General features: G+C 37.7%; 2 protein-coding genes across 2 annotated transcripts; one reads left to right on the top strand and one right to left on the bottom strand.

Moving 5' to 3' along the window:
- Positions 1 to 813: 813 nt before the first annotated feature.
- LOC144433874 (uncharacterized) lies at positions 814 to 8,750 on the top strand. The gene is made up of 10 exons (XM_078122269.1): positions 814 to 853; positions 1,910 to 1,992; positions 3,148 to 3,351; positions 3,654 to 3,974; positions 4,479 to 4,606; positions 4,866 to 5,016; positions 5,392 to 5,514; positions 5,841 to 5,888; positions 7,782 to 7,936; positions 8,703 to 8,750. Exons 2-10 carry the CDS (start codon positions 1,911 to 1,913, stop codon positions 8,748 to 8,750), a joined length of 1,260 nt encoding a protein of 419 aa, XP_077978395.1. The 5' UTR covers positions 814 to 853; position 1,910.
- Positions 8,751 to 20,232: 11,482 nt separating this feature from the next.
- On the bottom strand, positions 20,233 to 22,554 carry LOC144433900 (uncharacterized). Its single transcript, XM_078122302.1, has 3 exons — positions 21,965 to 22,554; positions 20,867 to 21,901; positions 20,233 to 20,749 (listed from the first exon to the last, which is right to left on the bottom strand). Exons 1-3 carry the CDS (start codon positions 22,552 to 22,554, stop codon positions 20,233 to 20,235), a joined length of 2,142 nt encoding a protein of 713 aa, XP_077978428.1.
- Between the last annotated feature and the right edge of the window lie 4,104 nt (positions 22,555 to 26,658).

Raw genomic sequence — 26,658 nt, forward strand, 5'->3', positions numbered from 1 at the left:
AAAGCCAGACTACTACAATATGACTGATTTTTGTTCAGTAATGGGAAAGATTTCAACTTGGTATTTTTTAAAGAGTTATAAAAAGAATAGTTATGAATCTAACTCTGAAACGTTTTGCCAAATACTTCAACAACAAAAGAAAGCACAAAGAAGTGAAACCGAGTGAAACGAAACGAAAATATCCAAGTGAACAAACACTTGTATTCAAAATAACATGAAGGAGGCCCAAGTATTTGCTTGCATGATATGATATGATATGATATGTGTTTTATTGTCATATATATACCGATACATATATAATGAAATATGCATTGATTTTGCGTGTAATAAAAAATTTACAAAAACAATATTCTGTAGAGGACTCCTAACACGAGATTGATACGTCAATAGAGAACTTAAATTGATTCATTAAGAGTGCGGACTGCAGTTGGATAAAAGCTAAACAATGTGCGATTAGAACCTGATTTTATCGAACGGTACCGCTCGCCTGAGCGCATAAGTTGGAATAAATTACGTGCTGGATAGAAATCGTCTTTTACAATTAACTGAGCTCTTTTCTTTACTTGAGCGTCGTACAACTCATTCAGAGAAGGAAGTTGGCACCCAATAATGCTACTGGCAGTCACGGTGTTAACGATTCGATTGAGGCGTTTCCGGTCATCAACTGTGGCATTGCCCCACCAAACGATGATTGACAGTTTCAGGACACTCCGGCAATCACCGCTCGGTAGAACTTGATCAACAGTCCCTGGCTGACATGGAAACTTCTCAATCGTCTTAAGAAGAACAGTCTTTTCTGTGCTTTCTTCACAATATGATCAGTATTGATTTCCCATTTCAGATCGGCTTAGAGGTAAACACCAAGAAACTTAAAATACTGCACTATTTCAACCTCTGCATTCTTTGACAATTATTCAACTTCCATAAGCTAAAGGGCTCTGAAACCTGAAATCAACTCAGCACAAGTAAGAAGATGATGTGGGGCCTGAAAATAATGTTAAGGGACTGGTCAGTTTCTCCAGCCTGGGGTGGGGAATCTGGGGATGGGGGGGGGGGGGCGGTCGGTGGATTTTGCCATCAGGTCGACAAAAAGTCACCAAGCCGAAGAAACTGTCCGGTCCCTAATTTTTGCAGTACTACTGAGTCCGCGCTTTCCTACTTCTCTGTATGCTTTGTGGTTATGAAAGATGAAGTTGCCTAAACTTTGCTTCTGTGAATGTTATTTTTCATAAATATTATCGCTTAACAATTGGATATAAATATAAATATAATATAATATAATATAATATAATATATATATATATATATTTTTTTTATATTACTTGTTCTTTTTAACGATACTAAGTGTGTGATGCATATATTTCCTTCTATAGTTTTGTGAACGGAACACTGAAAACAAAATTGAATGATTTCCAAAACTATTGCTTTGTTTCTGCAAGTTTTTTCCAGGAAGTATATCTGCCAATGTCTCCCTTTTGCAATTTTGTCTATTTTTAGTACATTGGTGGTATTAGTACTCTTAGGGTATTTACAGTAAAAGTCCACCCTTCTCCAATCACGTGAAAATCTTGTGCCTGGGACACTTTGTACTTTGTAAATCATTCTCCAATCACGTGAAAGAAGAATGGTGTACTTTGTAGCCAATAACTGACCAACCTACCAAAACTTGTGATACCATGACAAGTAGATAAATACTTCACGGACGACGAATTGTCTAAAAATAACATACCGTAAATCATCGACAGAGATTTATGTAGGTTGCTTTAACATTGAAGGAGTAAATCAACAATAGAAGTATTCTGATAGCTAGTAAACACAAACTACAATACCGCTGAGTGAACTATACAATTTTTTCTCAGAATAACAGTGGCAAATGCTGATATATATTTTTTTTAAATTCCCTTTTCAGCATGAACTATTTTAATCACCTAAAAGTGATTACAGTGCTAGTCACAACCGTGGCATGCCAATTAGAATGTCCATCTGATAAAGGTAAGCAAGTGGACATGAAATGTTTATATTGAATAATGAAACTTAGTATACAGACAAGGTATTCTCACACAAATGATTCATGTATAAGTTGGCAGCTTGTAAAAATGTTCAAATACAATGCAGAATTAGTCAACTAAAGTGATGTATGCCTTGACGTGAACTTGTTACACTACTGAGTGATAAGGAGATAATACAAATGATTAGTGTTAACAGTTGAATAGTTTATGTATTCGTCGATAATACAATTACAGATATCACTACTAGTGACTTGTGTACATAACTGTCTTTAGATTGTTTCAGCTATATATGAATACACATGTGACAATTCGACCATATAAATATATAAAAACTCATTGTAAAGACCATTTTAAACTGACAGAATGTATATTGTACTTGTGTAAATTGTATTTTGAGCCTAAAGACATATTTCCGCATTCACATACGGATAATGTGTTTTGAATTGGATTGAATTTACCTTCTGACCAATCAAAAACCGGTTGTCTTTTCACGGTGACATCTGACATATTTTCCCGTACATGTAATGATAAAATCACATTAATGTATATCACAGGCCCAACGATTTATGAAGATACGTTTGAAGTGCCTTTGGATCAAGATTTACTAGCATGTAAAGGGACAAAAGTAATACTGAGTAGCAATGTATATGATGTTGACAACCACAGTAATCTATGTGTCAACCGTACCAAAAGAGGTATATATATAAGAATTGTTAACACCTCGAAATCATCAGGGTTCACCAACTTATCTCAGTGTGACTGTGTGTGCATGTGAGTGAGTGATCGCGTGAGTGAGTGAGTGATGTGAGTGAGTGAGTGAGTGAGTGAGTGAGTGAGAGTGAGGTGGGTGGGGTGGGGGCTCTTGACGTTAAAGCTCGTTTCAATTACAGGATAAGAAAGGGATAATTTCAGAAATATATCACTATATTTATAATAAATATTTATTAACAAAGCTGAATGTATTTGAATAACACAACAACAACAACACCACCACCACCACCACCACCACCACCACCACCAACAACAACAACAACAACAACAACAACAACAACAACAACAACAACAACAACATGATGATGATGATGATGATGATGATAAATATATCTGATCCAGGTAATCATTTATTTTGTTTGCACAGGAAATTCAGAAATTATCAAATGTATACACGGTGTCCCCGCAACTTACTATTCGGACTACACTTTCAAACGCTTATCACTTGAAGAAATTGAGGGACGCTGGGTTCTTGTTATTGATAGTATTAAAGCACACGACAATGGCACAACATTTGAGTGGTGGATCCCCGAAGAAGGGTCGCTTGGCCGCACCTCCATATACGTAACAGGTAACTAAGAAATTCGAGGTATCAAAACTTGCTACTTCGTCGGTCAATGTCAACTAATTAATATTTCCTTTCATTTATATGGCCATCTTATGAAAGGTTATGAAAATGAGTTACATATTGTAAATCATGAGACGTTGAGTTCGGGCTGATGTGGCTGCTAATTAAACTACCGGGTGTTGTTGATGAAATAGATGTTTCTTATTTTCTTCAAGATAAATTTGAGTAGTTCTGATTTTATATAAAGTAGGGGAAAATAATCAGCTCCCCATTTCTCTTCTCTTTCTTTTTTCCATTCTTCCTAGAAGCGACACATCTAAGAATGCAGGTTATGGAAGGAAGGACTATGTCAGCTTGTGTTAAACTAACTCACCAGACTTATATTGATATCGCGTTGAAGGACAGCACACGTCGAGATGTGTACAACTATGAAACAGACAATGGCAATATGAAAGTCTGTTCCATTAACCATAAAAAGATATTTCCTTCAAACTCGGGCTATTACCATGTAACAGTCTTCGAAAAGATAATATGTACAATGGCTGGGGAATATGTATTAACGGCGACAGGATTTATCGATGAGCAACCAGTGGCTGAAAACATACATATGGTATTACACGTGCAAGGTAAGTGAACCATAGACTATACTATTCAGACGTTCTCTACAAATTGTCTATGACTTAACTACAACATGTATTATCGTGCATGGTTGTTTCTAAGATTGATTTATCGTTAATGCGTTTTCGAAAACAAAAAGGTAGAGTGCTAACTTTCCTTTCTAACTATGCGTTCACTGGTGGGTTAAGGCTCGGACCACTATATATATTCTCTATAGTGGTTTGAGATTAAGCTTACATTGTATATTCTTAATATAAAAGAATAGAACCACTGGCATATTTTGGGCAACATTTAGATATACTTTCTGTTCCAAAAGGAAATTCAAGCCAATCTCAATGAATGAATGAATACATGCATGCATGCATGTACACACACACACACACACACACATACACATGCATACATACATACATACATACATACATACATACATACATACATACATACATACATACATACATACACACATACATAGTCTTTCTAAATGTTTTCCCATACATTTATGTCTGTAGATGGTACTGGAGTCTCACTTACTGTAGAAAAGCACCCCGAGGCCTGGGAAGATTCAGCAAACCTTACTTGTAGTGCCACAGGTGACATACGTTCCGTGGAATGGTATTTCCATGAAACCATAGTACAGGTAATACAGTATTCCAAAAGATTACAGTTATCAATAACATTGACAGTTTTTGAAAATTGCTGATGTTCAAAGTTATAAATTGCGAAAGGCGAGCATCTCCCATAATAGAGAGATTATAAAGTATCTTTTTTCATTACACACTTTCTTGTGAGACATTTACAATATCAAGTGAATTGATGTATATGATGGTGTCAGCACATGGATATGCAAAGATTATTTTAGATTTTGCCTATTGTTTTCTTTCTGTTTTGTTTGTCAGGATGGTTTCAGACACAACATTGTGAGTAGCGGAAATAGCAGTGCTCTCTTTATCACAAACTTAAGAACTGATGACATTGGACCATACTTCTGCAAGGTTCAAACAAGATGTAATAGCATCAAGAGCAATACGGTTGAAATTTACATCAAAAGTAAGTGATTTATTTATTTATTTATTTATTTATTTATTTATTTATTTATTTATTAACCATCCAACAGGCATGGATTAAACCCTTTGACATCTTGATAGTCTTGAATTTCTAAAAGTGGTAGAAAGGATGATATAACTGATGATGGCAAATTACTATAAAGCAGGAGGAAAACTGATTGGAACAACAACAACAACAACAACAACAACAACAACAACAACAACAACAACAAACAGCAGCAGCAACAACAACAACAACTATATGGAGTAGTGTGTTTTTTTTTTCAAATCGCCGTTTTCACTTTATTTGATGTAGTCACAAATATAACGAGTTCGATGTATAAACCTCTGATTTTCCTTTCGTATTAACATATTTCAGAAACGAATACTTCCAGCACACTCAACGACTGCAAATGTGACAAGCAAACAGCCAGTAGCCAGAATTTATTACCGATGTCAGACGAACTTGAGACTGCTGGAGTGCAAAATGTTGACTCAAATGGTACGTATCCAGATAAATGGTAACTGTATCGTTAGCGTTTACAAATTACTTCGAGAGCAAATGGGCAACACAGCACTACCTGTAGACCAAGAGGACGATGATAATATATACGTAATATATGGATGCAATGACATAAATTGGAAACACCACATCTATCTCACTTGACAGCTAGTTATACGTACCATACACTAATTCAGTACAATTGCCATTTTCAAATGCTCAAATTATTCTAGAATTACTACTATTGATAGCTATCAGGTTACACAGTTTTATTTAATGTGGATCACAACTTCACTCGCTGTTATACATTTATATTTGTGTTTCAGCAATTACCATAGAGACTGCGAATTCTGTCAAACAGCTATATACACCAGGTAATGTTTATTGTTTAAAGGCTTATTTCCTATTTACCATATCGCATTGTTCAATAAAGTACATTTTCTATCCTCAATCCAATACTGTTATGGTCTTTATCAGGTGTCTGATATTGTCGGCTAAACAACAACAACAACAACAACAACAAAACCACAACAAAACACGAGGAGCGAACACTTTCTCTCTTTAGGGACCGGTCAGTTTCTCCAGCCTGGGGGGGGGGGGGCGGTGGATTCTCAAATCAGGCCGACAAAAAGTCACTGACCCCCCCCCCCATCTGTAAAACCAAAAACAGGCTGACCCCCCCCCCCCCCCCCCATATATAATATTCACATGACAGGTATTTTTTTCATCGTGACTCAGTATGGAATGCTTGACTGTCTTGCAACTACTTATAAGATCTCGGGTTAGCACTATCATAATTATAATTATTGACTACACAGTGTAATATATTCCAAAAGGAGTTTAATAGCATCTGACAGTCACGAAAGGTAGGGGGAAAGCTGGAGAAGGGAATATGTACATCTCTTATGGGGAGTCCTAGGGGGTCTCCCCCTAGAAGCCCTGGAGCTTTTTTACTCTAAAAAGTCAATTTTGAGACTATTCAGACCCTTTCAGACAATAATTTCCAAGCTTTACAAGACAGCACCAACATATGTAAAAAGCAACTACATAGGGTTGAAATACTTTTGAAATATACTTTGATAGCATCTTGACAGCAAGAGGGGAAGAGCTTGAGACTGGGATATGTCCACCTCATGTGGGGGTCCGAGGGGTCTCCCTCTAGAAGTCCTGGATGATTTTTATTCTGAAAGCCAATATTTAGGCTTTTCAGACCCTTTCAAGCAATAACTTAATCCGTGCTTTACAGGACACACCATCAAGTATCAGAAACTATTCTATTATAACTTACATGGGGTTTAAATATGTTCTTAAAAAGTTAACTGGCATTATTATATGCAGGTAGTAAAGGTCAGCACATCTAATGGTAGTAACTTTGGTAGGGGAGATTTGGAGTTTGAGGCAATTTTAGACTATCTTGGCAAACATGGACCCGTAACAATGTGGTATAGGGGCATTAATATTGCATGTATAGTAAAGTCACCGGTATGTTAGAGAACTTTAGGTCATACCTAATGTATAATAGAAACTGGAATCTGATAGATTTGGTGATTCGTAGTGTCAATAACATGTAGTGTCCAAATAGAAAGTGTATTAATCCCTTCTGACAAGTTCATACTGACGGGTAGAACAATAGATTAACTTCTTTTATAAACTATTCATGAAGACTACCATTACAAAACCTTCAAGTTCACTTTTACCCCAAAGTGCAATATAAGAGAAGAATTGATTGTGAAACAGCCAAGCATTCACATGACATGTTCTGTAACTAGTGGGGTAAGTAGGTAATACATGTATATGTATAATGTATATGTATATGTACATGTAGTTATGGTTGAACTAAATAAGTAATATTAAAGAATTTATGTAAGAAACAGGGACAAGAACAAATATTTGCGTGTACCACATTTCAGACAAAGCTATATGCCATTGTAGAAAAGGATTTTTTTCTTCCATCACATTCCAAAACACAATGACCCCCCTATCCACAAGTTTCAAAACAGCATGACCCCCTACTGGCAATCTCAAAAACAGAGTGACCCCCCTACAAATCCACCCCCCAGGCCGAAGAAACCGACCGGTCCCTTAGGTACATATAGAGAGCTACACTAAACTAATTCCTACGTTACTCTTTAAATAAACAGCTTCCATATCTTTACATATGATGTCTCATCACAGTGGTTAACAAATGTAAATGAATTTGACATTGCACTTATTGAAACGAGTTTCATCAACCATTGTCTATCTCTCATCTTTTCTACCACTTTCAGAAATTAAAGACCATCAAGATGTCACAGGATGTACTTCACACTGCCTGTATGTGATAATTATCATACTGGTATTCCTCTTGACAATTGTTACGACGTTCCTTATCGTTATGATGGTCCAGAATAAGCTAACACCGCTTAAAGAATTGACAAAAATGGTAAGCATATTTTGTTTGTAGTGTTACTTTCTGATCTTCGCACACAGCTGACAGACCAAGTAATAACACAATCTCATATCCGACTCAACTTCTGTATGTACGTACCAGGATCTCACTTGAACTTTAGGGAATTAGCTCAGGCTACAGTTTGTGTTTAAAATTCTACACTCGAAACCAAGGCAAGCACCCAGCAAGTGCCTTGTTCATTGACTTCCCCCGAAGCCAAGTGCCCCTGCGAAGTGAAGTGCCTGTCAGTCCCAAGTGTTCTTTATTGTGACGTCCTTAAAGTCTAAATTTACATAACGCATGACCAATGGCCAAATAATTAATGCAATCCATATTACAGTTTTCAGGGGCGTTAACATGCCCTAAAAGTATTCTCAAAACATTGATGAATGATCACTATGAATCCTAGCTATCTATGAAATGCAGACTGTCGTCTCATGTACTCGAGTACGATTGGAATCTTGTGGTCTGAATCCGATATCCTTGAGACAGTCTGTTGACCTTTCAGTCAAACGAGGACATGCGATGTTGTTAAAATATTGAGTTTACTGAAAATATGAATATGTCATCTGTGACAGTAGTATAAAAGTGAGTATTACTGGCGCAGCACAAGCAGCTGCAGCTTTACAAAATCAGAATTCCTAGATTAAAGTTGATCAATATCTTGTATTTTGTTTTGAAAATTGAAAAGAAATCTTCCTGACAAAACTATCCAAATGATATTTCCACATTTGTAATATATCATCTATCTCCTTTACAGACACGATGCAGACGTATGGCGAACCAAAACATGCCCGCACAGGTTTAACAACTGTTGCCCTCTCTGCTACGCATTACATCACGTTTACAATCATCTTGAACAAATCGTGGACTGGAGAGACTTGCAGACTGTACAGATCACTATTCATTTATTTGGGGAAAGTTGTATTTATTGTATTTTTTTTTAATTTACAAGAATCTGCCCTTTCTTTTAGCAATAAAGACGAGTTTTCACTCTAACAATTGTACTTGTCTCCGATTCAAACTAATTAATTTATATTATATCTAATATTCATTTATCGAATCAGTCGATACATCCAAATTTTAGTGGATTCTTCAATACACATCTGTACTCGTAGGCATGTACAGCCTATTTAAATTATAGCCAGGTATAGTGTAAACTTCTACATTAATATCATGGTTGGGAGTTTCCCTTCAATAATAAGTAATAACATATATTTTTAAAAAACGTCTTCCATCTAAAAAAAATACACCTCAATGCGCTGTACAACACATTCATAAAAAACATATTAAGTAAAAAAAGAGCGCAATTAAAAATCACGAAAATCAGAACCCAAAAACGTCAGGGAAAATAATGAACAGTACAATTAGACTAAATCTAAGAATGCTGAAAATCAATTACTAAAAAGGTCATGTTAAAATACGAGTAGCTACTTGTACAATATGAACCGTATAAAAAGGCGAGTTTTTAGATCAGACTTAAAAGTATTCAAATTATTAGCACAACGGAGTTCTTGCGGTAGCCTATTCCACAACTGTGGAACAGAGTCCCATAAGATACATTCAAGACCAACATTATTCAAACTGAAGCTGAAATGCCTCAAATAGATGTTTAGGTCGCAATTAATATTTAACTTCAGCATGATGCACTAAGCAAGCCTATTGAGACTATTCGTCTTTTTTTGTATGAGTATGTAGTGCAATTGCGAAAAATAGCCACTTCAGGAATAAATGACAAAGAGATCTCCTAAATGGCCAAACAAATTGGTTCGCTGCTGCTCAGAATAACAAAAACATATATTAGACGGCAAGGAATTTCAAAACAATTACAGAAAAATAGTCATAAACTGGTCAAAAAAACACTACTGTAAAACAACGGGTTTTTACTCTCTACACTTTAGTGTAGATTGTTCTTTAACGTGCATTGGGTATTGCACTCCGATACACGGGACCTCTATTTTACGTCCTGTAGAAGTAGAGTATAAAAAGGAACCAAAAATACATGAGACATAGTCTGAGTTGGCTGTCTTTCGTTTGCTACGTCATGATGATAATAAACCCTTACGCTGCCAACTATAAAGCTTACGAGGCTTCAGAGTGAAATGTACAGACACTTAGGTATCTGCTACACACTTTGTTAAGTAACCTGGGTAACGGTGATATTAGAACACCTAACATATACATCAACGTGTATCAGATGTTGGATATTTGCTCATCCAGCAGACTCCTAGAGCAGCTTAATATGTATAAGGTGTTCGTCCATGGATTAATGAAAACATAACCCTGTACTAATACTTCATACTATGTGTTCCTGGTTTCAAGTCAGGTATTTGAGAATGGTCTAGTTCCTTTGCTTTTCCCGGAAGTAGACAACATGTTCCTTCCTTCATGCATATGGTAAACGGTAGAATCTGTAAAAAATACAATTATATGTATTACATTTACATTATTGGTATCGGAAAGCAGCCATTAAACGGTTGGTTTAATTACGTAATGACAATGAGAACCCAATAATTATTTTAGGACCCTAACATGGAATCCAGTAGACTGTCGACAGTCGCTCGCGCCTTTTTCCCTACGTTTTATCTAAACTTAAGTCGTTGCCGCGCTCCGATCCGGTGCAATACTACTATAATCGCATTCTGATATCGAGGGCCGAAGGCCCGAGCGGCCTCGGTATCAGTATGCGATTTAGTAGTATTGCGCCGGATCGTAGGAAAAAAAGGCGAGAGCGACTGTCGACAGTCTAGCAATCCAGTAATGACACTGTATCTTGCTTGCGGCTTTAATATTGAAACGAACCAAGTCTATTTCAGATAAAAGGCGCCAATGAATTTAGCAGTTTCATTAATTACTCTCATCAAAGCTTTTTGTACTAGTTACTATAATATATTTTTGCTATACTAGATGGTTATGGAAATTTAGAAATTACTTTTCATTCATCTCAGAAAAACGCTCACCATGGTATCTTACATTCAGGAACCATTCATCTCCATCAAGTTCTTAATGTTTGTAATGTACGTACTAAGTGTTTAGTATTTCTAGTAATAAGCACTTTTTAAAGGTTTGATAAACAATAATATATTCAATTTATTCGAAAGATGTTTAACCATTAATGCTTTGCTTCGGGGAGGGTATGGGAGGGGATTTAGTTCACCTATATTTCCTTAATCAAAACACCCACAGGATCACTAGACCCTTGTTTACCTGTGTTTTCCCAAACCAATATATTAAAACTACAGGGTTTGAGATGTTTCCTATTTGGACAGATACGACTATCAAAGCTGTTCTCTAAAAAAATACGTCAGTAATAATTCATTTTCGGGTAGCGAAATTTCACATCATGTTAGAAGATTATGTATGGGCCAATTTATTTTGCTGTTGGGTCTGTTTGTTTAATTTATTACTGTGACAATGGGTTTTCAAATAAGATTTTGAATTTGGATAGAACAAAACAGTAGGAAGATGGGTACCAGAGACAAGATATATGTACCTCGTGGACTGTCATGCTTCTCTGTGTAGTCGCCGGAAGGGTGATGCACCAGTTTTGTTTTCAGTGTTCTCCGTACGGATAGATAGAAGACAACAACAAAAATACCGGCGAGGACTATTGCTAACGAAGCGATAAGTGTAACATCACCCAGTTTTAATGGTAGTTCGACGTCTGGAAAATACAAAACAGATAAACGAGTTTGATCAATGTACATATTATTTTAGAATTATGCTGTCATCTAAACTAATAGGTATAACCCTACTCGTAACAACAAAAAAGAAAATTACTGCACCGTCGATGTTCCATATCTTTAAAAAAAACACACAAATAACTTGTACACCAAACCGATTCGTAACAATGTTAATATCGTCTTTTCAGAGACGTCATGGCCCGGCAGAGACGTCGAATAGAACTCAAGAAGTAAAATTGCATCTATGGCCACGATAAACGTAACATACTGTGATAGCAAATAACCTGCTTTCAATAATTAATCGATATCGATAACTAGCTCCCATGATATGCGCTATTCAATTACAGAGTACGTGTAATTGGGTAGGTCGATGCTCTATGTGACAAATATATATTTGAGTGTTTGCCATTTTACAACACACATACCTGTTAACTCTGTCACATTCAATGTAACACACACCTGGTGGAACAATTCCTCTTCAGTATTATAAGCTATACATGTATAGTTTCCAGCATCATCACGGTGTATTGCAGCTATACTGAGTCTACTTTTGCAGCTATAAAATAACCCGTCTTTTGAACAAGTTGTTTTCGTATAAAGTCTATCATTTCGATTGTTAACAGTCCCATGATGTGTCTGCCATATCAGTAAGCTTGGTTCTGATCTTTTAAACGAAGCCTTACACACGACCTCAGTATGTGATGATTCTTTGACGTTCAAGTGTTGACCGTCTGTATTATATATCTTGTCCTGTCCTATAACAGATATTTCCACAGCAGAAGGAACTGCAGAGAGAAATAGGGAGAGACCATTTATAATGATCAGAATAGAAAATAAAATACAAAACAATCTAGTATGAGTGTTTATTTTCTACATAACTCGTTTTTGAATGGCTTAGACACTATATGTATGTTCGTAATTGACATATAAAGAGAATATCTTACCGAACACTTTCATCTGTACAGCCTCTATAGACCGATTGGTGATGTTTGGCAAGTCATGTGCATTGTACAAAACTGAACACCAATATTTGTCTTCATCCTGAAGTTTTACATTTTTTATGGTTAAAGTTGACATGTCCTGCATTGAGTACTTCGCAATGTTAATGTTCTTTTTGAAATCATTACACAACTTTTGGGCGACAAACGTCTCATCAGAATCCCTGAACCATCGTACAGAGAATGCATATCTATCACAGTGAACATCTCCTTTGAAGATGTCAGCTGGGCATGGAAGATCAACGGAGCCATTCTCTGTAGCAAGTACTGTATCGGCATTTGTCGCTGGCTGGGCACCTTGTAATGAAAAAAATCAACAAAGTGATCAACTACTTTTTTCCTAATTGCTTGACACACATATCATACTTTATAAACGTACATATATATTAACAATTTGGTATACATCATAACCTACACTTACATTACGTGGAAAATGAATTTGGCTGGCAATATTGATAACGATTGCGTGAGGACAAATGATGAAATCAATGTGCCAAGAAGGTGCCAAGTACTTTAATCATGGTCAAAAAGTGAGACACGTGTCAGTAATCGAACTACCCAATTTTGTTTTTTTTGCCGGAAATTAATGTATGGGGGATATATGTTTAGTAGTTCCTTATTCTGTTGAATGGTAATAATAGTATGCACTTCGCGAATTCGATGAAAAACAAGGATGTGAAGCCATGAATAACACGAACTAGTCTTAACGTAATACTATGTTATAGATTACAAAGGTTGAGTGGGTTCTCTGGAAACAAAACAAAACACACTGTGTACTGGAAAGGGGATTCCCCTACGTCCACTCTGATCGAAGTGCATATTAAACTATGTGCGCAGTTCATGTTGCGTGTAACGTACCGCGTCCCGCCACCATTTGTGATTGTGCTATTGGATTATCACTAAAATCGCACCAAATTGACATAAGATTTGTTCCGGAGTTTTATTTCACACTTCAAAATGGAGATCTAAACTATTGGACAAAGTGCAGTGATACATAAACTGTGCGTCGCCGCCACCCTAAGTTAGACATTGATAAAGGTATGTTATCAAACACTACTCATCAGTGTTAGGGTTTATTACACCATTGCATTGTGCAGGGTCTGTCGATTCAGCATTCTATCGATGTGTCTTGCTGATTTCTTGCATCCCAAGTTTACTTATGTTTCACATCAACTTGTAGCAACAATGAGGTAAATAAAAAGTGCTTCTATAAATGTCAAACTTGCTCTGACTTTAATACTGCCACGGAACAAATCGCCCAGGGGTGGACATGCACGGCGTGTGCGTCTAAAACGTCTATTCATTTATTTTCAATGATGTCAATGTCAACATCGTGTACTGTATATCAACAATTGTGGAACTTTCTCTCGCAATTATATTGGTACATTAAACAATACTTTGCCAATACAGATATTACAAAAGTTCAATGGTGGCTAGTAGAGTCTTGTATAGAAAAACGTAACAAATCAATTATACGTAACAGTTCCTTTTAGGCGAAATAAAAATAACTGTGTATTTCCTATTATATACGTACATAAAAATCAAGAAGACAAAGAAGTATTCACCTTTTTAGGGTTAGTCGAGTTTCAGAAACACAACATTGTGTTATTTGGCCTTATAGTAGAGAATAGGAAACATAAATACATACATGCACGCACCCCCCCCCCCCACACACACACGTACATGCCATTACCATTCCTTACAAGAGTGAAACATTAAGCTGTCTGTAAGTTGTAAATAAAATTGCTACACAAAAGATCTTGTGCATCCAAGACCTTTCAACTCCACCAATACAACGACCTAAAGTATACTTTTACTTTTTAAGGAAATTCTTGTTTTCAGAATTCATTTTGAAAATTTTCAATTCAGAAATCAAAAAAGGAAGGAAAATAACACCATATTGTATTGTAAGGAGTAACTGAAATACTGAAATACGAGACTTTGCATTATCGAAATAAGAAATTTAGGATTATGTCCTATTTACAATGTTCATAAACAAAATAAGAAATAGGCTGGCTGCGATCGGTCACGGACCCTCGAACATGTATAATTTAAATCAACTCACCACGACCACGTACGTATGCTATACTGAGGACAATTGCTACCGAACGATACCATTGGCACATCATAGTGAACACGGAGGATGTAAACGGATAATAACCTGAAATTTAAAACGTCTGGTGCAAACAATAATTTCTCTAACTTTTATTTCAGAATCTATAATGAAATGTACATGCGATCATGCAGACGTATCGTGCTACTATATTAGATCACGCAATAATCACGCACCAATAAAACTCGTTGACAAGCTTTAAGTAGACTTTGAGTCACACCAACGACCTGTTACCCACACACCAGTAGCGTGATAGTGTTGATTATTAGCATACACATTGTTTCTTGCCCAGTTTTTTCGTATTTCATTGGTCGCTGAAGGTACATCAAACTAGTGCTGACATCATTTGACATGATGTTTCGTAATTTGAAGCCAACTTAAATATCTAACCATCTTATGTGATATGACTTTTTAACAGAAAATGATCATGACATAAAACAAAAGACCATAATAGGTTATATATACTGAAAATCAATTAAATGTGATATTTTATATCGATACTTTGGCAGATTTTAGATTTGATATTCTATTGGTTTTACTAGAAATGATATTACATGTATTGATAATGTACAAAAACAACTTCTTGGATGTGTAAGTATCCAAAGTAAAAGATACTGTAAGGTCGGGCTCATAGAAAAAATTCACCACTACGTTCCAAAGCACATAGAACTTTGCTATAGACATGTAACTCTGCCTACTTATTATGTTAATGAGACGTGACGTCACTCATTGGACAGCGCCGCCACCGACACTAAATGTCATAGTTACACAGCTACCTATCCTGACATATGCTGGCGAAATATGGGGTGTTCTCCAAAATCAAACAACTTGGGACAAAACAGAGACAGAAAAATTCCATCTACGTTTTTGTCGCCAAATATTAAATGTCAGCAACAGAGTGAGCAAAATAGGATGCAGAATGGAACTTGGGAGAGAACCACTGATTAGTAGAATCATGGATGTATTAGTGAGACTACACTAATACATCCATGGTAGAATATACTACTCAGCAATAAACTATTACAAATACCTCAAGACATTAGACAATAACAACTTAGCCTATTATGCAATGAATGACATGGAGAACAATGATTACACAGGTTCATGGCTAACTACCTTTGAACACAATATACAATTATATAACAGCAAGAATATCAACAATTTAACAAAACAAGAACTATACAACTCAATTAGACAATATTATATCAATCAATGGAATGAAAATAACAAAAGGGAAAACTCTAAGTTACGTACATACAACAACTTCAAAAATTCCCTGGAACAAGAAGAATACATTAAAGTAATGAACAATAAACAACACATCAAAACAATAGCCAAATTTAGATTAAGTTGCCATCAACTTGCCATTGAGAAGGGTAGATATACAAAACCAAAAACACCAGTAGAAGACAGACTATGTACACATTGTAAAGAAATAGAAGATGAAAGACATCATCTAATTCATTGTAAATTATATACAAAACAAAGAGAAAAAATGTTTAGTATTATCACTACCCTCAACTCAAACTTTATAAACTTAGATAAAGGAGAGCAAGTTAGATATATACTACAATCAAAACATAAGGATATTATAACCGCTCTCTACATATACCTGGATGATACATGTAGTCAATAGACACACACTAGAACTACTGTATATTTTAATATTTATATTTCATAGATCATTACTAACTTTATTTTGTTTAAATACCAAATTAGAAATGTAAAATTTTCTAAACGGCTAAAATAAAGTGTTATCTTATCTTATCTTATCTTAGTTACAGGGACTGTTCGTTCGTGTTGTTTTGGTAACGAGATAAGGTGACATTTGAAGAACGCATGCGTAGTTGGAATACACACGGAGACAGTCAACCAGCGTGAAAAAACCCATGAAATTTGAGCAATCCGTCGGCAAGTTCCAGGTTTTTGAATATGCCATTGACAATGACCGTTATTTTTTGAATTTTTTTGAACTTTTTCAGCAGTAATTTGAAGAGTATTTTTAGCTTTGAAGACGATTTTTTACGCTGTCATGCCTAATTTTCCCCAAACGGCCATGTTGTGGTCTGTCGATTTCTGTGATTTAAATGACAATAAAGCAAGTGCAAATACCAAAAACGGTCTTTTATGCATGGCTGGTTTTCACGTTTTGGGAGGACCAAAGGTGTCATCATCTGAATATCCTGTGCCTAGCCCTGAATGTCATTGTCGCCTTCAGGACTGACATAATTATCCTATCACATAATATCTGTGGAATGCAAACTTTTTTCTCAGGGAATACAGTCACTGCGTTAATAGCTGACTTGTGTAAGATCTTATTAGCTTTGCCCGTCGGCTTTTACCGTCTGCGTCAATTCATACATACGTACATACTAATATTAATACAAGTGACGTTTGAGACGTAGGTTGTTTATTGTTCATGTACAACACGTACACACAAAATATAGGAAACCAAATGAGGAATGTTATATGAAACCCATGGATGTATTAGTCACTAATACATCCATGATGAAACCATACTTTGAAATTAATGATCGTGAATGTTCAAGGTCGTTTAGATGAAATCGTAGTAACACGAGATCGAGATACTCGATCGATTGAGAACACAGGCTAACTCAAGTTGAACGTACATATACATGTAGTGTTCACAAACATGCCCTAATTACCTCTCAATGTATGTTCTTTATACACAATACTGTGCCTTTTGGGTGGAAAATAATAGTGCCGGGCATCTGTTTTCTACTGCCTTTCGCGAGATGAAAAATGTGGCCGTGTTGAGTCTATCTGACTGACGCTATATTGTTTACGGAAGTAAACATGAAAACTGTAACTGCGCATGTGCCGTCAGCCTGATCAGTTCATCTGCACATGAGTGGTAAATTTACCCAGCATTGGCGGTAAGTTACGTTTTCATAGGACTCTATTGGCAAAGTTCTATGAGCAAACTTAATCATTATCCTCATGTACAACACCGTAATTTTACCCCATTTAAGCTACTGCATTAAAATGTTGGGTAACACTTATCCCACCTCACTTGAACCACTCACTCTTGTAAATGAAATTTGTTCGCCATATATCTTTTTCTGACTATTACTCTCATTCCGACCCTCTTTTCCACCAAATTAAACTCTTAGACACCCACAAACTCTATAAACATCAGTGTGATACTTTCATACCAAAGCACACGGTTTACACAAAACACGGAGAGGTTTCGTCTTAGAACTAAACACTTCAACTTTATTACAGTCCGCCATAGTTCGGAAAAAAAAGCACATGAAACTTCCAATATATCAATGCGCCAGCGATAAGGCTACAAATAATTCAGTACTGGTATACATATCATTGGGTTAACAATAAAGTAGTTCCTAAAATCATGACATTCCTCCCCCCTTATGAAGTCAGAAACTTGTTTCTGAAGAAATCATGGTAACACCTGGTACATAAAACATGGTTTAACACTCAATATAACATCAATACAATTGTTTCTTAAATGATTAATCTGACCAAGCACGAGACAAACCATCAGCATTACTGTTCGCGCTGCCCTTACGGTGTACAATGTCAAATGAATACTCTTGGAGTATCAAACTCCATCGTAACAGTCTCTGATTCTTATCTTTCATACGCAACAACCAACGCAAAGGATGATGGTCAGTTTGTATGACAAACTGTGTACCAAACAGGTAATGGCGCAAAGATTGTATGGCCCAAACTATACTTAAACATTCTCGCTCAATGGTGGAATAATTTATCTCTCTAGGACTAAGTTTGCAACTTAAGTAAGCAATAGGGTGCTCATCATTAGAACTGTTCACCTGGCTGAGGACTGCTCCAATCCCAATTGCAATTTGTTACTTGCATCAACTTGAACGATGAATGGTTTGTCGAAAGTCAGGGTTTCTCAACACCGGATACGTCGTCAACAACCATTTAAGCTCACTGAAAGCTTCTTCACACTCTGTAGTCCAGGTTACCCTAGTAGGTGTACCTTTCTTCGTTAAGTCAGTCAAAGGCCTAGCAATACTTGCAAAGCTAGGTATGAAACGCCTATAGTAACCAACTAAGCCTAGAAACGCCCTGACATCAGTCTTCGTTACTGGTCTAGCAAAACTCTGTACTGCTTGTGTTTTATCGGGTTGGGGTTCGACGTTGCCACATCCAGCAATATGTCCAACCACTGGGACTTCTGGAAATCCAACTTTACACTTGCTTGGACGAATAGTCAATCCAGCATCTCTAATTGGTTGAATAGTTGTCGTAGATGCTTGATATGTTCACTCTATATCTTATCAGCAGTATCAACATCATCGAAGTAGGAACTTGAAAACTCCTGACATCCCTCTAGTACCATCTGCATCAATCGTACGGAAGTTGGTGGTGCATTCTGCATACCAAATGGCATCACAAGAAATTCATACTGACCAAATGGCGTTATAAATGCAGACTTGGTACGTGCATCTGCATTCAAAGGTATCTGCCAGTAACCCTTGGTCAAATCGATACTAGTTATGTAGTTAGCATTTCCCAACTTTTCTATCATCTCATTTGCACGGGGCATTGGAAATGGGTCAAACTCGGTCACTTTGTTCAGTCCCCTATAATCAACACAAAACCACCATGATCTATCTTTCTTCCTTACGAGCACAATTGGTGCCGCATATGGACTGTATGACTTCTGTATTATCTTCGCTTCTAGCATCTTGTTCACTTCTTGTCTCCTTCAAAGACTCTGGTATTCTGTATGGTCTCTGACGAATTGGTTGTTCAGTCATTGTTGTAATACTATGTTCTATGATGAGGTACGTCCAGGGGAGTCCGTAAATAGATTACTGAACTCCTCTAGCAACATTCTAGCTTCTGCCTTCTGTTCACCGATCAGCCCATCATATATTTCTACATCTTTCCATGTTTCACTGGATGACATTAACCATCTCAACTGGTTCAGTCTCATCGCATTCTTTCTCACTAGGAAGGCAGTACCATCTCTGTCAAACCATTTGCGTAACATATTGACATGATACACCTTCTTAGTTTTAACCTTTCTTCCCATCTCAACTTCGTAGTCAACAGGAGAAACTTTCTTTGTTATCGTATATGGCCCCTGCCACTGTGCCTGTAGTTTGCTAGTAGAAGAGGGTAGTAATATCAACACCTTTTCTCCAATCTGGAACGCTCGCTCTCGGGCAGTTCGGTCATACCATACTTTCTGCCTGTTCTGCGCACTACTAAGGTTCTCTTTAGCAAGCTCGGACATCTCTGCTAACCTATCACGAGCTTTCACTACAAATTGTGCTATGTTTTCCTCAGCCTTCAACTCTCCAGTCCAAGTCTCTCGCATAATAGCCAATGGTCCTCTAACTTGTCGGCCATATAGAAGTTCAAATGGAGAGAAGCCAGTAGACTGCTGAGGCACTTCTCTATATGCAAACAACAAGTAGGGGATATATCTGTCCCAACTGTCTGGATGAGTTGCTGCATACTTCTTTAACATCGATTTCAAAGTACCATCAATTGTGAAAGGAAATTAGTACCCTGGTCTGACAACATTTCTCTAGGTACTCCAACACGGCTGTATACAGTAACCAGCTCCTCAGCTATCCTCTCAGCTTCCAAAGTGGGTACAGGTATGGCTTCTGGATAACGAGTTGCGTAGTCAATTATCGTTAACACATAACGATTTCCACATGCAGTACGTGGCAATGGACCTATCATGTCCACAGCAATCCGTTGGAATGGCTCCTCCAGCACTGGCATAGGGATGAGCTTTGCTTTCACACCAGCTTTCCTATTTGCTGCTTTCTGGCATGCTTCACAAGTACGACAGTAACTTGCTACATCTGGAAAGATTCCTGGCCAATAATAGTGTTGCAACAAATGCCGCTTTGTCTTCTCCACTCCAAGATGACCTGCCAATGGTATGTCATGGGCAAGACGAAGTAGAGTTTCTCGACAGTGTTTGGGCACTACCGACTGGTTTAATATTCTACCATCCTTGACCTTGGATTTCCACTTCCTGTAAAGTAATCCATCTTTCCAATTGAAGCATACATCTTCAATAGTCACTTGACTAGCTGCGACTGCCAATCTGCGTGGTCCAGATAAAGTAGGACAGTTCTGCTGTAGCCGTCACATTTCTGTAGTGTCAATGTCAAACACATCAATCATATCCTCTGTATGTGGGATATCTTCATCTGTCGATGTCACCCCTCCTCTCTGGTGGGTGTCATCATTCCCCTCTTTGCTTTGAATAGGTTCACTATTTTCAGTCAGAGAATCACCTTCTGACTGTGGTTCTTCGGCACTCTCTGGCTGTGATCTACTTCCTTCACATGAGTAATCTTGTTCAGGTCTCAATACAGCATCACTTGTCCGAGTCACACTATCTCCTTGCTCAAGTGAGACAGGTAAACTATCATGCGGTATGGGTGCGATGCCCTCTGACATGTCACTACGGGCAACACTTCCATCAATACTATTGCTGTATGGTTCATCACACTGGGTTTGCTCACATGGGGAATCTGCATTCATACTGACTGACTTAGGCTGCACACCAGTCTTCTGAACATCAATTAGTTCCTCATGACGCCGTTGTCGTTGCAATTGTGCCTGTCTACGGGTCACCAGAAATGCTGGCTTACAACAACCATAATCATCAGTATCTTCAATGTCATTTCCTGACAGAACATCTTCTGGTAGGGTGTCTAACACAGCAGCCAAATTCTGACCTTCGTAGCACTGACATTCCACATGGATGACAGCCAATGGTAGTAGCTTAGTGTTGCCATCTGCAAATTCAATGTTAACGTACTGATCATCCAAGCAAGAATCTGGTGATACAAAATTTGAACAAACTATTGTCTGGTCACATCCCGTGTCTCTCAGAATACAGGCACGCTGACCATCAACTTTTCCTGGATATCGGTGCCGGTTACCACATCTTTTCATACCACCACCATACCCATTACCATTAGGTATCAGCTGCTGGGCATGACATCGGAAAGCTTTCTGATTTTCCTGACTAGTCTTTCTATTAGGACACTGATTAGCCTTGTGTCCAGTTTTATTACATGAGTAGCAAGTAGTTACACTCTTTGGTTTACCCTGGGTTGCTTCAACAACGTTGTCAGTCGATGGACTTGGTTGTTTCTTGCCATCAGGAAAATGACTGTAGTTATGACGTTAAGTTTTCTTATGAGTCTCTAAGTAATGGTCTGCCATATCAACCAACTCATCTGAATCCTTCAATTTCCTCTCTCGTAGCCATACTTGGAGGTAGGGCGGAGTTTGCTCTAATAACTGCTCCATAAGTATTATGTCTTTCAGCTTGTCAAAACTGTCAACCAACCAACGGTCCAGAAACCCCGAAATAATTGTCATCCATTCACCATAGAAGTCATCTTTCTGCTTCCTAGTGGTTCGAAACTTGGCACGATATGCTTCACCTGTAAGCTCATATCGCTTCAATATAGCCTTGCGAACTTTCGTATAGTCTTCGCTCTCGGCTGGGGGTAGTTTTGAATACGCATCTAGTGCTTTACCAGACAGGAGTCCAGCCAATCGAGTTGCCCATGTAGCTTCTGGCCACTCATGTACTTTGGCTAACTTCTCAAAAGTTCGAAGGTATGCATCCACATCCTCGCCCTCCTCGAACTTTGGCACTTTTGGTCCCTTATACTGAGATTTCTTAGCATCTACAAGTTCTGTCTGTAATCTCATCAGTTTCAGCTGGAATTCGTGTTGCTGTGCCTGAAGCTGTGCTTGAAATTCATGTTGCTGTTTCTGGAAATCTTGCAGCTGTTTCTGCTGTCTTTCATCCATTTCTCTGACACGCAAATTATGTTCATGCCGTTCTCTCTAAAGCTGTAACATTTCTTGATTAGGACCTTGCATGGCCCCTTCAGTACCAAGCTGTAGAAGTGTCTCAGCAGCTTCCTGGTCACTTGCTGGTCTTTCACTGTCACTCATCCTGGCTCTAATGAAGTGCACCCTTAAAGCTTACTTAAGTACAGAAAGGGAATAGAAACCTGGAGAGCTGTACACACAACAATATAGTGATTAATTAAATTGATTAACAATGAAAAACTCACTTGTATACATGCACAAGATTAGCAATAACCAACACACCGAAACAGCCCTGAAATGGAATGGTTTGATTAGTAAAGCTTACTAAAACAACACTAAAAAGTTCACTCAGTTTGTTACACTTGAAAATGGTTCACTCTGGCCTGATATACACTTACGTTCAGTAGCACCATGTACTCGTTGCCTAGCAACCAAATAACACAGAGTTCAATGTCTCTAAAATAATTGCAAAACTGTCTCTGATATCGACTTACACAGAGATAATTATTTTATCCACGTCAAATATCAAACTACACTTTGCTTTAGTCTAGTCTCTGTTCACTGGAAAAACAGTCCGCGACTTGCAACAGTAAGCACAATTTAGTTTTACTCAAAATCTAAAAAGCTTACTCAATAAACAACAAGTCCTGTTAGTTCCATAAAAAGAACGTTATAAAGTTCGTCGACTTTTCTGACTTTGCTGTAGAAATCAGTACAAATAATTCCGCTTCAACTTGACGCACCACTCATCAGCTGGATACACAAGTTATGAACGGGAGGCCCACCATGCAGGTATTTCAACTCAGCACACGGCAAATCTATGAGGCGACGATAAGATTAATACTCTCACAACCCTATACTGGCCCCTCACTGTAAATGGTACATCGAAGTTCACTACAGATATTCGCCAACTTTCACACTTGCAAACTTTACAAATTGCAAGTATCACAGAGTTTATAGTTGTTTGACTTCTCCGATAATCTGTTTCAACACTAAACGAGTCAATGAGTGAGAAATAGCACTTCACTGCAGTTCGATGGAGTTTCCCGCGCTACTCAGCTTACGGTAAAATCTCCTGTGTTCATACACAAAGTCAAAGTTATATTACGTCTGTAATGTCTTAGTGACGGGTTCGTGTTAATTCTAACCTCAAGTTTAGTTTTAGTTTTCAGGAACAAGATTATTCACAAGCTGCCTGGCTCCAGTGAGTTTTCTCAGTCACGTCAGTTACTTACAGAAAGCAAACCACGGCAAAAGTCCCTCCGTACAGGTTTCAGCTAGCTGTTAGCCCGTGACGTCCGCACACTCTACCACTGCACAACTTGCCTCTTGCTCTGAAGAGTTGAATTCCTTTGGGTCCGTTTGTTGATTGACGTTGACACTCGCCTTCCACATCAATCCCTTATAGCTGCCACCAAATGTGATACTTTCATACCAAAGCACACGGTTTACACACAACACGGAGAGGTTTCGTCTTAGAACTAAACACTTCAACTTTATTACAGTCCGCCATAGTTCGGAAAAAACACATGTAACTTCCAATATATCAATACGCCAGTGATAAGGCTACAAATAACTCAGTACTGGTATACATATCATTGGGTTAACAATCAGACATATATGTTTATCCGTAACCTTAGAAATAAATAACCGTTATTGTCATAACATAAATTAGTACATATGTACCACTGTGTACGATGATATACAGTCAGAAATGAAACCAGTATTTTCACTGTTGGCTATGCAAATGAGATAAATTGAGATAAAATAGATCCTAATGCAAACCAATCTCTGCTGAAAATAAATACATGCATTTGTTTTTGAGCACATACGTTTCTTTCAGGTTGTTACACACTTTTTGTTGGTTCATAAAGTATTTCACTATTCACAAGTTCTGAAGTATCAAATAACTATGCAAATTAGTCGTTTATCTATTAAATAACTATGCAAATTAGTTAGATATTTTCACTGCAACAAGTAAACAACACTTCAACTACTTTCCGTTTAGTAATGTATGGAAGATATCTGGTATTTTTAACGTTTCCACTGGATAATTCTACACTTCTATGAAACATTTTAAAAGTAAATTCATTATTGTAGGTCATTTTAAACTGATATCCGGCCAGGAAAAGCAAGATTCGCCAACTGTCGTCACTCGCCTGCAGCTTACACAGTTAAAACACGGGTTTGTGTCAGCTGCACCCGAACCGGACGCGAACGCACCGCTATTGAAGGTGATTAGAAAATAAAGGATACTTTAATGAAACTATTAGTTGTACTAGACAAGTAAGTGTACCTTCCAGTCGGTTTTCAAAGGATTTGGCGAATAATTCAGAAATATGCTCGTTATTATCTGGGAAACATTGCCGAATTTACTTTTTACAGCGTAAACGGCAAATTTGCATAACATAGTCAAAATATGGAATGAACCTTCACTAATTGCAACAGAATTTATATTTTCACCATTATCTTCAGATTGGTCAATATGAAAAGTCCTCCCCAATCTAAGTGGTGGAACAGTATCTAATTTGCATGAATCCAACATCAAATTCCTGATAGATACCGTAAATAAATTTGGCTTGTGCTGCAGCTATGATGAAATAACCAAGTTTGAGCGCAGTGCAGCTGTCTCCCAGGGCAGAGAAATTCCAAATGTGACAGCAGGCAAGTTTATCCAGTATGTCACAGACAATTTTGACCATAACATTCATACCATTGAGGGGAAAACACATTACATGGAATGGGGATGATAGCCTCAATAACACCCAGCACATCTATCACTAGAACGGTACCACGTACCATAGTTACAGCGGAAGAAATTGTTGCTGTTGGTTGTGTTAATATTTAACACTTCTTATCAGAATTTGGTGGCCTGCAGTCATTGAGCTATGATAAATTACGAAAGCATGATGCAAAGATTAGACCTCTCATACTTTGGAATGTGTCACTATCACTGAAATCCGTATATGATGCAGTTGGTTCACAATGATGATCACCCAGGAAAATCCTCAGTCTTATTCCTACCCATGATTGACATGAACCCAAGTGACTAGAGTGTGTATATGCAAGCAATGCAGTAGGCTATATGCTGAGTGGAAAATCCATTTCAAGGGTTATTCGTGGACATCTAATTGCCAGTAGAGCACTCATTACAATTGTATTGGCACAAACATTCAGCATACCAATGCCATGAAGTCAGCAAAGTGAAGTCCAACAGGGGGAACTTAATGAAGAATCCATCCTTGAGACAGGTGAATCTACCTCACAAGTAGATGATCATCGTCCTGTTGGTGAAGCTCAAGAAGACTGTGAAAGCAGTTCGTCAATTCCAGATGTCCTCAATGCTGCAGGAAAACTGTATGTTAACATAATGGCCGGTACAATCACTGTAGAAAGTCTTCAAAACTCAGAGGTGATAAAGGAAATATCTCACAACCTGCAGACAGAGAAAGATTCATTGCAGGACCAACGTACAGCAAAGTTACGGATTCAATATCTAGAAATAGTGAGCATTTTACAAGCATTCATCAAAGATGAAGATCAAATAGATACTGGGCAGGGCTATCACCTGACTTGGCTATTGAACAAGTGTTAATGAGGTGGAGCATCAAAACTACAGGTGGGTTCACTAGAGGACATGGGATGACAAAGACACAGTGCTTGGTGTGGTTGTTGTATGCCACTGCCTGTTCAGAGGTGAATTTAGCCATGCAGGAGTTGACATCTGTTACTTATAGTCACACAAGTGAGCTCAGCATAAAGATGTATCTCATACAAGAAAAGAAAGGACTTGTCAGATACAGGAACTTCTAGCTTTTCTGACCCAACGAACCCTTCCTATCCAGACCCCTCCCTACGCAGTATTGTAACTGTGTTACATGTGAAGCCTTTGTGAATGTTGACTGTGCCAAACCAGTTGGTGAGACCATAATTGAAGGCATGGTTGGAAAACCATCCTTGCAGCATTCAGTTCAAAAAGAAAGACCAGGTTGTCAATCGCAGTAGCATTTGCACAGTCAAACGTATGGAGGAAATGATCAACATAGACCATGTTGAAAGTGTGAATACGTCTAGAAAACT

The sequence above is a fragment of the Glandiceps talaboti genome, chromosome 1 (genome assembly GCF_964340395.1).
Source record: "Glandiceps talaboti chromosome 1, keGlaTala1.1, whole genome shotgun sequence".
In the NCBI taxonomy this organism is placed as follows: Eukaryota; Metazoa; Hemichordata; class Enteropneusta; family Spengelidae; genus Glandiceps; species Glandiceps talaboti.